Source organism: Xenopus tropicalis, chromosome 1 (assembly GCF_000004195.4).
Source record: "Xenopus tropicalis strain Nigerian chromosome 1, UCB_Xtro_10.0, whole genome shotgun sequence".
Classification (NCBI taxonomy): domain Eukaryota; kingdom Metazoa; phylum Chordata; class Amphibia; order Anura; family Pipidae; genus Xenopus; species Xenopus tropicalis.
The window spans coordinates 177614770-177628313 of NC_030677.2; the positions used below are offsets into that span (position 1 = coordinate 177614770).

The window sequence follows — 13544 nt, forward strand, 5'->3', positions numbered from 1 at the left end:
ACTTTAGAACACTTTTAGCCACAACGTTGGCATTTCTGCTTACAGTTTTTACAGGCTTTCAGCTGGCTGTCATTTCATAGAAATAAAGCTCTTGGTTTTTTTCCTGAGGTTTATTTTCAAACCAAATTCCCATTTTCATAAACTGTCTCTTCTTATTTAGGTCTATCTTGTGCATTAACATGAAAATTGGATCTGGTTATGGTACTTTCCAATATCTTGGAAACATCTGAACAGGAAAAAACAGCCCAAAAATATCCATGAACAGCAATTATTATTATTATTATTATTATTATTAAGGATTATAACATTGGGGTTCCAATGTTTCTAACATAGTCAAACCTAGTCAAATACAATAGGTTCAGTATACCCAAATAATAGTTCTAACTGGAATTTCCCTGATACCAAATTTACCTGTTATAGGAAAATATAGAAAACATTTAGGAATTAAAAAGGCACGAATAATGTCTATGAAAATAATATTTACAATAAACCAACTTACATTAGGGGTTCTTTGAGAATATGATACATTTTGCTCAGGGCACTGAATATAGAGTAAGTATGGTTCCATATAGTTTTCATGCTCCATAAATACACTCCCTGTATATCTGTATTTTGTAGAGAGAAAAACAAATACTGTTGTATAATGTTGTTTGGATTGAAAAAAGATGTAAAAAGATATAGTGGTACATTATATTGTACAAATATATATATCATGTATACTGCATTTTCAGTTCTGCTAGGGTAAGCCATTGGAATCAAAGAGAATGCAGGATAAACTTTCCCAAACATGTATTTATACTTATTTATATTTAGGTGCCAGGATCAAACAGTTCTCCCAAACAGGGAACAGGTCACTGCCAATGCAATTTGGCAAGCAGGCCCTGCACACTAAAGAACCATTACTCAAGACAAGGCTGGTACTTTACACAAATAGTGCACTTATCAGTGACAGTTTCACAGAAAATGGTATATACATACCCCACAGCATTCATAGCATAAAGACTAGAAAGTGGGTATTTCAGGCAAGTGAAAACCCACAATGTTTTGTCAAAAAGCCTTTGCCAAGGAGGATTCTAGTATATACCATCCCATTCACCAAATATATCTTTATAATGCCATCCATTTAAGTTTTGCTTTTACAAGTTCAGTAATTGTTTAACATCTAATTTTTATCACTGGGAGCTCATGCTAATTGCTCTGATGGTTAAACAGATACTGTCATGATTTTTATGGTACTTTTTATTTCTAAATTACACTGTTTACATAGCAAATAATTCACTCTACCAATTAAATTGTTATTCTTAAACCAACAAATGCATTTTTTTAGCTGTAATATTGGTGTCTAGGAGCCATCTCAGTGCATTGTGCCTGAGTCTGAGCTTTCAGAAGGAGCCAGCGCTACACATTAGAACTGCTTTCAGGTAACCTATTGTTTCTCCTACTCCCATGTAACTGCAGGAGTCCCAAGCCGGACTTGGATTTCTTACTATTGAGTGCTATTTCTGATACCTACTGGGAGCTGCTATCTTGCTCCCTTCCCATTGTTCTGCTGATCGGCTGCTGGGAGGGGGGATATCACTCCAACTTGCAACTCAGCAGTAAAGTGTGACTGAAATTTATCAAAGCACGGGTCACATGGCTGTGGCACCCTGGGAAATGAAGAATATGGTTAGCCCCATGTGAAATTTCAAAACAAAATATTAAAAAATCTGTTTGCATTTTTGAAAAATGGATTTCAATGCAGGATTCTGCTGGAGAAGCAGAATTCCTTTAAATATAGGATCTTGTCCAGTTGGACATTCTCTCTATTTACTGAGCTGGTAAAGTAATAAAATGGGCAGGTTTCATTGAGAAATAGAGTTAGCTCTTCTGTTTACCTATATGGTTGTTTTGCTTAGCTGCTTTCTAAGTTCTACCCCCACTGTTACAATATCTTATATTGATGAGATCAAAACAGGCTGCCTGCAAGTTTGGATATATGGCTCTGATATATTACACTGTATCTGCGCTATTAAAGCAGCCGTTCTGGATGCAAAGTTGGCCACAGGGACATTAAGGAGTTATTTGCATGTCTCCACCTATAAATATTCAAGTAAAGGTTAAAATCTCTCATTATTGGTTTTAAGGGAGTCCTATGTGTGTAGGCATGTAAGGAGGCACTTGGTGCATGTTTAATAATGTAAAAAATTTAAGAAATGCTCTTTCGCTCCTATTAACCATTCTCTCCCTAACCAATATGGATCTTTTGCTTTGAATGAATAATGCAATGGGAGGGCAATACACTCAGTCCTATATAGCTAAGCAGCTTTCTTCTCCGCAGTACTACATTTACTTGTGTATCTCTGCTATTTCTTTAAATTATTGCTGTTGGTTTCCCATAAGGCTAACTGCCTCGAGCTCTGCTAGATGTGCAGCTTTAAAAGAAGGTTTAATGATTCCTACTCTGTAAACTGGTAATTTGTAGTTGACAAACTGAGTGACGTGGATAAGCAATAAGCAGCAATAAACATCTGGTGTTTCACTACAGAAACATTTAATTGAACTGCAGCTCATTTGCATATGTAGGGGAGCTGTGTATTCTTGTCTCTCCTCTGTGCTGTTACTGTGTAAGGAGGAGGAGCCCCCACCCCCTGTGTGAGCTGACAGGAAGGAAATGAGAGGAGAGGGTGCTGCTGGGAACGAGGAAGCAGATAGACAAGCAAGGTGTTGGTAGCTCAAACAGTGCTCTGTATAATAAAGTAATTGGGAATCCTCCCCAGTGGCAGAAAGCGCGCTCTCTTAGGGTGCGGAAGGAAAGGGGGTCCTGTACAGGGCTCTGAAGAACAAAGCGTGCTCTTCTCAGGGCACGGAAAGCCAAAGGGAGTTCTAAGACTCTGAAGCACTTGCCACATAAGTGGGGGATTCCCCTCAGCAGTTCAGAAAGTACTACCTACTGTATGTTATGTGAGTGAGGTTGCCCCTGGCTGGCAGGCTGTATCTATCTCTGTTAATTTAAAGGTATAGCGTCCTGCCAATAAATCCATCAACCTTTCCTGTGTTTGTGTGCTGTGGATCAGAGAAGTTTCCCAGGGAGGGGTACCGCAGTCCAACCTGTCCTGACCCTGGGTGGAGGCACGCCATTATCAGTGTACCTGCCCTTCCATACAGCGGAGGCTCAGGGCTCCTGTAGCGCCACACGCAGGTGAATGCGTGCTAGATCTCATGCAGTAGCAAAAGAGGGCTACATTTGGAGGCACTGCTGAGAGCGAAGCAGAAATCACTGCAGATATGCCATTAATAACGCCAACCCAGGTCTATGAATGGGCCCTAAAGGAAAAGGTGAACCCAGACCATGTATTTGCCATTGATCGTGTACCACCTGAAGTTACACTGGAAATGTTAGAGAGTAACCTGTCTAAATACAGACATTTGGAGGGTGCACATCTGATAGCAGATGAGGGATCAACCATGGACGGTTATGCAGTCCTGCTTTTCAAAGTGAGTGATCCACTAAATTCAGAAGTGGGGCCATATGCTGTGTTCCCTGCGGGTGATTTATCGGTAGGGTGCCCCCTGGTGTACCCCCAGGCTGTTGTTGCCCCCTGGAAAGTTGAAGCACCCAGTCCAGATGCAGGCTACACCAGTAGAAAAAGGAGGCTGCTGCCGTCACTACCCTGCAATGTGCAGCACACAGTAAAGCAAGAACCGCTTGTAACTGAGACCAGTGAAGCTAAGGATGTCAGCATTTCAGAGCATCCCTTGACTGACGCAATAACCCAAATGACAGAGGCATTGGCTCAGGGCTTGCAGCTGAGCCACTATAAAAAGCTAAAGACATTTTCAGGCACAGAGCCGGTTCCTACAGGGGAAGAGGGGTTTGAGACATGGAAGGAATCTGCACTACAAGCGTTAGATGAGTGGGCCTGCTCAGAACAAACCAAGAGGCAGCGAATTATGGAGCATGTCCGTCCCCCTGCAGCTAGTATTGTGTTAAATTTTAAAGCCAGTCACAAAGATTACAATGCTATGGACATAATTGATATCCTCACTTCAGCATATGGGAAGCATGAGGACCCTGACCAGTTATTGGCTGACTTTAAACAGATGAGACAGAAGTCTTCTGAGGATGTATCTGCATTCACCCTCCGTCTAGAGAATATGCTGCGGAATCTCTTGTCAAAAAAAGTGATTACAGCAGAGGAAGTAGATACACTACGTCTAAAACAATTACTAAAGGGGATGTCCCCATTCTTCCCCATGTATTCCACGTTGCAGATACTCCTGAGGGATAAAAGGGATACCGGCTTTATTGACCTGATGAAAATGATTAAGCAAGAGGAGGCAACCCTACGCTTTGCTGGTACCTCGCGGGTACCAAAGCAGAACCCCGCTTTACCTACCTCGAAGGATATTAAGCTAACTGGAAAGGGTGTACCATCAATAACCCCAATCCGGAAAAGGTTCCCATCAGAGTGGCATAAGGGGGTACCTGCCACTACCCCTACCAGTTGTTTCGGGTGTGGCCAGGAGGGGCATTTTGTTAAAGACTGTCCTGAGAAATTTTCCCCTAATGCAGTGCAGACAATGTCATGTGGGAAGCCAAGTAGCTACCCCAACAAGGTTACAAAACCCTCTGCGACAAAGGACAGAAACATGGTGGGCCCTAAGTCCTTGGTAGACATCCTGTTAGATGGGCAGCCAGTACAAGCTTTGTTTGATACCGGATCACAGGTCACAATAATCCACTATAGTTATTACCTGCAACATCTATCCCACAAACCTTTACAGCCCGCTAGAGGTTTAGAATTGTGGGGGCTGAATCAGCAGGCCTACCCCATACATGGATTGCTACAAGTGACTATAACCATGCCGAGGTGCCATGGTACACTGCCTCTGTCCCAGGAAGTTGATGCTGTGGTCTGCCCAGATACAGGAAACCCTAACGCTGCTCCCATCATTCTGGGAACAAATGTTAGTGAGGTACGGACTACCCTAAACCCTTCAGTCACTGTGACAAAAGCCCCTAGGTATTCTGACCATGGTCCAGAGGTTGTCTGCAACACCTTCACAGTTACTTACAAGTATGGGTTGTTACGCCATGTAGCTGGGCAAACTGTTGAGATTCCTCCGGGGTCCATTAGGACTGTGAGAGCACTAACTGATGTAAAACCTGAGATGATGAAAGGCTATAGATGTGTGCTGGTTGAAAGCCCCTCCGAGGCAGTGGTCCAGAATGGGTGGAAAGTTGTCCCAGAGAAGAAAGAGTGGGGCAAGAAAATACCTCTAGTTGCTCAAGTAACTGTTCAAAATATTTCTCCATATGCTGTAGTAATCCGGCCTAAACAGGAGTTGGCGTATTGCTACCCCGTTCATGAGGTTTCTGACCTTGCTGAGGTTCAGTCCACCCCAGTATCTGCTTCTGTATCAAACTTGGCATTTGATTTTGGGGATTCCCCTGTTTCTGAGGAGTGGAAGCAGAGGCTGAGTAACGGTTTACTAGAACGCAGACAAGTCTTTTCAACAGACGAAATGGATGTAGGGCGTGCTAAAAGTACCCAGCACACTATCCGCTTATCCGACTCCACTCCATTTAGGGAGCGGCCTAGGCGAGTCCCCCCCAAGGACCGGGAGGATCTCCAGCGCACCTTACAGGAAATGAAAAGGCGAGGAATTATTGCTGACAGTCGGAGCCCCTATGCTTCCCCTATAGTCATCGTGAGGAAAAAGGATGGCTCAATCCGGTTGTGCGTGGATTATCGTACTTTAAATAGACGCACTGTACCTGACCAGTACACTCTACCTCGAATTGAGGAGACTCTGGAAGCCCTTAATGGTAGCAAATGGTTCACTGTAATGGACTTACGCTCTGGCTATTACCAGGTACCTATGGCATCTGAGGATCAGGAAAAGACTGCATTTATATGCCCCTTGGGTTTTTACCAGTTCACAAGGATGCCCCAAGGTATTTGTGGGGCCCCAGCTACCTTTCAGAGACTTATGGAGAAGATGTTGGGAGACCTGTCACCCCGAGAGTGCCTGGTGTATCTGGATGATATCATTGTGTTTGGGACTACCCTAGAGGAGCATGAGCAGCGTCTGATGAATGTGATTGACCGATTAATAGCAGAAGGACTAAAACTGTCAATCGACAAATGTAAGTTTTGCCGCTCCTCAGTAACCTATGTAGGCCATGTGGTCTCTACAGAAGGAATAGGAACTGACCCGGCCAAGATTGAAGCGGTGGTAACCTGGCCCAAACCCCAAAATGTCACTGAGCTGAGATCATTTCTCGGGTTTTGTGGTTACTACAGGCGATTTGTAGAGGGGTATTCAAGAGTGGCCCACCCATTAAATGAATTGTTGAGGCTTTCTAATGTGCATGGTGAAGGGACAAAAAGAGATGCTAAAGCCCCTTTTGGTGATAAGTGGACTTCAGCCTGTGAAGAGGCCTTTGTTCAGTTAAAGAAAAGGCTGACAGAAGCCCCTGTATTGGCTTATGCAGATGCTCACAGACCATATGTCCTCCATGTTGATGCCAGTTATGAAGGGTTGGGAGGTGTCCTACACCAGAGGTACCCAGAAGGGCTGCGGCCAGTGGCCTATCTTAGTAGGAGTCTGGCACCCAGTGAAAAGAATTATCCTGTGCATAAACTGGAATTCCTGGCTCTTAAGTGGGCCATTGTGGACAAGTTGCATGACTTCTTATATGGAGTAGAGTTTGAAGTACGAACAGATAATAACCCTCTCACATATATTTTGACTACTGCTAAACTTGATGCCACAGGGCACCGTTGGTTAGCTGCACTGTCAAACTACTCTTTCACCCTCAAGTACAAACCAGGGCCTAGGAATATAGGAGCGGATGCTCTCTCTAGACGACCGGGTCTGCCTGCCCTGGAGGATGATGGGGAGTGGGAAGAGATACCCAGCATCGGTATGAAGGCCTACTGTGCTACAGCTGCTGTAGTGGATGACAAAGTGGCTTTTTCTGAGTTGAGGGTCGTAGATTCTGTTGGTGGAGGGCCGGAATCTGTACCACCTATGTACTGCTGTCCCATTTCTCTAGTAGGGGGAGAATCCAAGTTAATCAGTCACAAGGACATGGTTCAAAGCCAGAAAACTGATCCTGTGATAGGGCACCTGTGGAGAGCGGTTAACAGCAGAAATCCTGCTTTGCTCAAGAAGAGTTTGCCAGGAGGGTATGAATTTTTCCAACGTGACTGGGGGAAGTTCTGTGTGGAACAAGGACTGTTATACCGGTTGATACCATATCATAATCACCCTGGGAGGCGGCAATTAGTGTTGCCCCTTAAATTCAGGAACATGGTGTTAAGGAGTCTGCATGATCACCATGGACATCTTGGAATGGAGAAGACTTACGGGCTGGTCCAAGACCGCTTTTTCTGGCCTAAAATGAGAGATGCAGTTGCAAGTTACTGCAGGAAGTGCCTAAGGTGTCTGCAAAGGAAGACACTTCCAGTCCTCGCTGCCCCCATGGGTCACCTTAAAAGTTCAGAGCCCATGGACTTGGTGTGCATGGACTTTCTTTGTATTGAGAATGATTCGAGGGGCATCGGTAATGTTCTGGTAGTCACCGATCACTATACCAGGTACGCCCAAGCTTTCCCCACCAAGGACCAAAAAGCCTCCACAGTCGCTAAAGTACTATGGGAGAAGTTTTTCATTCACTACGGGTTGCCAAGTAGATTACATTCTGATCAAGGCAGAGACTTTGAGAGCCGTCTTATTAAAGAGCTTTTGCAACTGTTACATATTGAAAAGAGCCGAACTACTCCCTATCACCCCCAGGGAGATGCCCTTCCTGAGAGATTTAACCGGACATTGTTGGACATGCTAGGTACCCTGCCAGTGGAGGATAAAAAGAGCTGGAGCAAGCATGTGGAGGCTATGGTGCATGCTTATAACAGTACTCGGCATGATAGCACTGGTTTCTCTCCATACTTCTTGATGTTTGGGAGGGAGCCAAGGTTGCCCCTTGATGTCCAGCTGGGTGTATCTACAGATGGAGTGAGTCATCGGGACCACTTTCAGTACGTTTCCCGATTGAGGGAAGGCTTGACTACTGCCTATCGTTTGGCTGAAGAGAATGTTAGCAAGTTGAATGCCAATAACAAAAGGAGGTATGATCATAAAGTCAAGTACAGAGAGTTACTTCCAGGTGACAAAGTGTTACTAAGGAATTTAGGAGTGCCTGGGAAGCATAAGCTGGCTGACCGTTGGAGAAATGAACTATTCGATGTGGTGAGCAAGCTGCCTGGGATTCCGGTGTACAAGATAAAGGGACCAGAGGGTCGAGTAAAAGCCTGGCATAGAAATCACTTACTCCCTGTATCTCAAGCAAGTGATGTTTCTACAGGTATTGACATTGAGGAAGGTCAAATGGAGGGTACTTCTGACTTCCCCAACGCCACGGAAATCCCACCTACGGTTCAACAGACCCCTATGGATGCTCAAATGCCTGAACCTGATGAGGGTGGCAATGATGTAACTCAGAGCGACTCTCTTCCTTCTGAGGACTGGCCTATTCCTGTCAGGGATAATTTGAATCCTGCATCCCCGGAGTTTGTACCAAGGTCTGAGACAAACCAGAGGTTGTTGCTGAGTGATGGAAACCCTTCTAATGAGGATTCAGCTAGAGGACTCCCCCCGAGAGAGGTGAGACGGGGTGCACGAGTTCGGCAGCCCCCACCTGTACTGACTTATGATACACTGGGAAATCCTTCTTATGTACCACATGCTGGACTTTACCATGCCTGGGTAGGGGCGGTGTCCAATCTGGTAAATATGCTGCCGGTGTTTGCACCACCAGGACTATACTATTATTGATTCAGTTTATGAAATGTGCCTTGGTAAGTATAAGGTTGAGTATGTTGCATGCAGTTCCTTTTCAGCTAGTGGTTATGTAAATAGGCACTGTGAGCTAAAGCAGGCCAGAAGATTTTGTATGCTTCATGTTATTGCATTACTTGGTTATGTTTTTTTTTTATTGTTTGTCAGCCAGGAGGTGACAGTTTTTAAGCAGGGGGAGAATGTAGGGGAGCTGTGTATTCTTGTCTCTCCTCTGTGCTGTTACTGTGTAAGGAGGAGGAGCCCCCACCCCCTGTGTGAGCTGACAGGAAGGAAATGAGAGGAGAGGGTGCTGCTGGGAACGAGGAAGCAGATAGACAAGCAAGGTGTTGGTAGCTCAAACAGTGCTCTGTATAATAAAGTAATTGGGAATCCTCCCCAGTGGCAGAAAGCGCGCTCTCTTAGGGTGCGGAAGGAAAGGGGGTCCTGTACAGGGCTCTGAAGAACAAAGCGTGCTCTTCTCAGGGCACGGAAAGCCAAAGGGAGTTCTAAGACTCTGAAGCACTTGCCACATAAGTGGGGGATTCCCCTCAGCAGTTCAGAAAGTACTACCTACTGTATGTTATGTGAGTGAGGTTGCCCCTGGCTGGCAGGCTGTATCTATCTCTGTTAATTTAAAGGTATAGCGTCCTGCCAATAAATCCATCAACCTTTCCTGTGTTTGTGTGCTGTGGATCAGAGAAGTTTCCCAGGGAGGGGTACCGCAGTCCAACCTGTCCTGACCCTGGGTGGAGGCACGCCATTATCAGTGTACCTGCCCTTCCATACAGCGGAGGCTCAGGGCTCCTGTAGCGCCACACGCAGGTGAATGCGTGCTAGATCTCATGCAGTAGCAAAAGAGGGCTACACATACATACAAAACTTAAAGACATTTTCAAACTGTAGTTAAAGCAAACATCTCATTTACTAACTCTTCCAGAACTGTTCTGCACGCTCAGCGTGGCTTTGGCTTTTGTAGAAGAGGGAGGGAAGGAAAGTGAGGGACCTTCTTGCTATATGGCAATGCATTAACCACAGGCATATATTCCGAGGCAACAACAGCTAATAATTGTTCCAAAGGAAATGCAGTTTTGCTGTTAGAAGAAAAACTGTTTTTTTGTCAAATATATAAATAAGTGCAGCCAGGCAAGTATGCCCATACAAAGCTTTTGATTGTGGTCCCTGGGAGCATGGAAGGTGGTCCAGGTTGGGACCCCAACTTAACTCTCACAACATTGCAGTATCTGTGGCATTTGGGTGCATTTGGGTACATGGCCCTGCTCTGCACACTAGTCCTTCACTCACCTACAGACTGTGAACCAGCTTGCTTCTATGTCCCTATGGCTGGGCAATGGCTGGCAGTGCTGCCCCCTAGCGATATGAGTGGTTGGTATATAACACATGTGGCTTGGACACTTTACAGAGGCTAGGTGCCATTGCACATCCAGCAATACTGGTTTAACCAAATGGGGTTTGGACTGTTCAGTGCAAAAGGGAGCTTAAATATTTCTACTTGAGGGGGTAGGTCTGGACTGGGATATAAAATAGGCCCTGGCAATCCAAGTACACAGAGGCCCAAACAGCCCCCCACACGCCCAATAAATAGTGTCTGCCTGTGACTATACATCAGCCTCTCTGGCATTTGCCAGAATCCACAGATTGCCAGTCCGGGCGTGTGAGGGGGCACACGTCATACAAATATGGTCAGTAAATCATTCCCTTTTTATTCTATGCCTCATTCAGTCTGCTGTTCTTTTCTCCTTTGTTCCTGCTTTTACTTTGCTGTTGCACTAATTTGGGGGCCTATTTATTATACTGTGTACAACGAAATTCGCCAAAAAATGACAGTGTAAAAAGCTGTGTAAAATAAATGGAGAATTTTGCCGTCTGACGGCAGATTTTATACCGTTATTTTAAGTAAGTTCCAGCGAAAGAAAAAAGAAAAAATTATGCCGGTAATGCGTGCTTCATTTTATATAATAATAAATAAACTGCATTCTTTCAGGTGATTTCACATGTTATAGTCATTGTATTTGTAGACAAGTATTGTTTACATGTAGGAGTGAGTCTCTGGTTGCCTAGCAACATGGGTCCAAAACCCAGCTAGAGTGTTTAAAGGAACAGTTCAGTGTAGAAATGAAACTAGGTAAGATGGATAGACTGGGCAAAATAAAAAATATTTTCAATATAGTTAGTTAGGCAAAAATGTTATCTATAAAGGCTGGAGTGCGCAGATGTCTAACATAATAGCCAGAACTCTACTTCCTGCTTTCAGCTCTCTAACCTGTTAGCAGTCAGTAACCAGAGTGGGGCCCATATGGGCCATAACTGTTCAGTTAGTTTGCTTTTGAATCTAACATGAATTTATTCTGGCTATTATGTTAGACATCTGCCCACTCCAGCCTTTATAGATGACATTTTTGTCTAACTAACTATATTAGAAACATTTTTTATCTTGCACAGTCTATTTACCCAATATTAAAACTGTTCTGTTTGTTTTTCATTTCAAATTTCTGTGTGAAATCGAAATGTTAAGTAATAAACCTTTCTTTTTTTTTACATTTACATTTTTTTTGACAATTCTTTAAACCCTAGATATGTGAAATGTAGGGAATTATACTAACTTTGATGCAACGGTATGGAATCCGTGGCCCTTTGTGTTTATCTCACCCATTAGACTATTGAGGGATTGATAGTATACATAGCACAAGTCTGGAGTCCAAAGAAAAAAATATATTTAGTCATCTGACTTTATTTTTATTGCAATAGGTTTTAGTGGGAAAAGATTCTATAAGTGCATAACTGTATTTCCTGCCACAATTTTCTCATCCATGGTTGAACTTTCCCATTCCCATTTTCCAGTCAGTCCTTTTTTAGTTCCCAGCTGTAACTTCCACTTTGCCTTCTGAGAGGCACAGATTTTTTTTCCCAGGCCAAGAAACCTTTCTCTGAAGAGAGTACATCCATCTGACCAGCCTGTGTCTGAACTTCTGTGTTTAAACAGGTGCAGTTTCATGAACTGAAACCAGATGCCAGGGATAGTCCAAGCAAGAGGAAGAAAAATAATCTCGGCTAGCCAACTCTACGCATCACGGAGAAAGGCATCTGCTCGCAGGAGATAAAAGAAAGCCCTACAGCCTCACATGCATTTTCATTGTTTATGTTAACTTTTTCTTGTAATTTTTTATCATGATGGAGACAATTTGTAAATATTGTAAAAAGACAGATAAACACTGTACAAAACTACTTTGATAAAATATGGGAGCCTGCCTTTATGCTGTGTGAATGCTTTGCTCTGGCCGGTAATGCTATGCTCAGAGAAGAATTCTTTTATCAGCATTCAGTATAATGTAGATGCTGTCTTATTATAGTAGATTGCATATGGCATTGACTGCTGTTAAATATACTGAGATTGGCTTTCCGAAGACGCGCATGCATGTATGCACAAGCCAAATATATCAGACCTATATAGAGTAATTATTTTTGTCTGTTGACTAATAATATGCACTTTTAGAATCAGTGCCTAATAGGTTCCTTGTGTCCCAAATATTAGTTCACTCTCTTTCATGACTTACTGTAAACCACTATCCTGTAAGCTCTTCCTCTAGGTTTCCTTCAATCTCGACTTTGGACAATACAAAATACCAGTGACACTCAAAGTAGCAAAAGGTTCATAGTCAGTAGAGGTCATTTTCAGAGCACAATGCAGTGCAAAAAATGCTGCCGCAATAAGCCACATTGTGTTCAGCCTTTGCCAAATACCGTGGCCTCTGTGCTCCTTTCCTGAGCGCAAAGATCTGCAGCTAGACCCTTAAATAGAGTGCTGCTGCCTGGGTTAGGCAGAGCTGTATCCAAGAGGGTGAGGTGCATAGAAACAATTGGCAGGAGGCGCAGGCCAGAACAGGTCAGGGTCATGTCAGTAAGCTCTGCTCCTCGCAATGGATTTTCAGTCTGGCACAAGGAGCAGAATGCAGTTTTGCCAGGACACAAGTACTTTGGTAAAGACTTTGGAAAATGACCCCTACTGTGTGGCATTTATGTGTGGGGAACACACCATATTGCAATGTGCTAAATAACCGACAATATGCTGAGGTTTAGGCAACCTTGAAACAAGGACTTGGTACAGGACATCTAAATTAGGTTTAAAATGAACTTCCAAAAACCTTCCTATCATAGTTTTCAACCATAGAATTACAGGGCCTAAAACGCACACCCACACGTTTGGTGGTCAGGTAGCCACAAGAAGAAATGGGTCTATGTTGTGGTTCAAATCTTAATTTCTGTACACAAAAACAGTCAACATTGTAATTATGGGGGAGCAGAGACCTGCGGTAATTTGCACAGAGTCTATCACACTGCAGATCACCCCTATAATCTCTCATCCTCCATTGGAACAAATGCAATACCACTTTATTTCTTCCATAGACAGATATAAATCAATCGCAAAGCACATTCTGTCTGATTTGGTTACAGAAATCATTTCTGCAAGCTGTTGCAAACATCGACCATATTCTTATATTTAGTAGAATTGAATGTGTTCTTGCAAGCAGCAAGGTGTAAGACTCACAGTCTAGTTATTATATATAATCAGGAGTTCCAGTGCAATAGCTAATGTAATGTCACTGCATTACACATTGGGGCCTGTATATAAATCTGTATAAAATGATTCAGGTTGAAAAGAGTGTAAAAGGTTCTGCCAAATAAATGACATTTCTAAA

General features: G+C 43.6%; 2 protein-coding genes across 8 annotated transcripts in view; both read left to right on the forward strand.

The window, feature by feature from the left end:
* mctp1 (multiple C2 domains, transmembrane 1) overlaps window positions 1–13544 on the forward strand; it is a 337656-nt gene extending 324112 nt beyond the window's left edge. For 6 of the 7 annotated variants that reach the window (XM_031899650.1, XM_031899658.1, XM_031899659.1 and 3 more), the window contains one exon: window positions 11831–13544. In XM_031899650.1, the coding sequence (XP_031755510.1) occupies window positions 11831–11902 (72 nt within the window). In that variant the 3' untranslated portion in view covers window positions 11903–13544. The remainder of the gene's footprint in view (window positions 1–11830) is intronic. The other variant, NM_001015768.1, reaches the window with a different exon arrangement.
* On the forward strand, window positions 3193–9030 carry LOC116407661. Its single transcript, XM_031893417.1, has one exon. The coding sequence runs from the start codon at window positions 3268–3270 to the stop codon at window positions 8824–8826; it is 5559 nt and encodes a 1852-aa protein (XP_031749277.1). The 5' UTR covers window positions 3193–3267; the 3' UTR covers window positions 8827–9030.

What these genes read in the sequence shown, in the direction of transcription:
- LOC116407661 (XM_031893417.1), top strand. Translation starts at nt 3,268, where the DNA reads ATGCCATTAATAACGCCAACCCAGGTCTATGAATGGGCCCTAAAGGAA.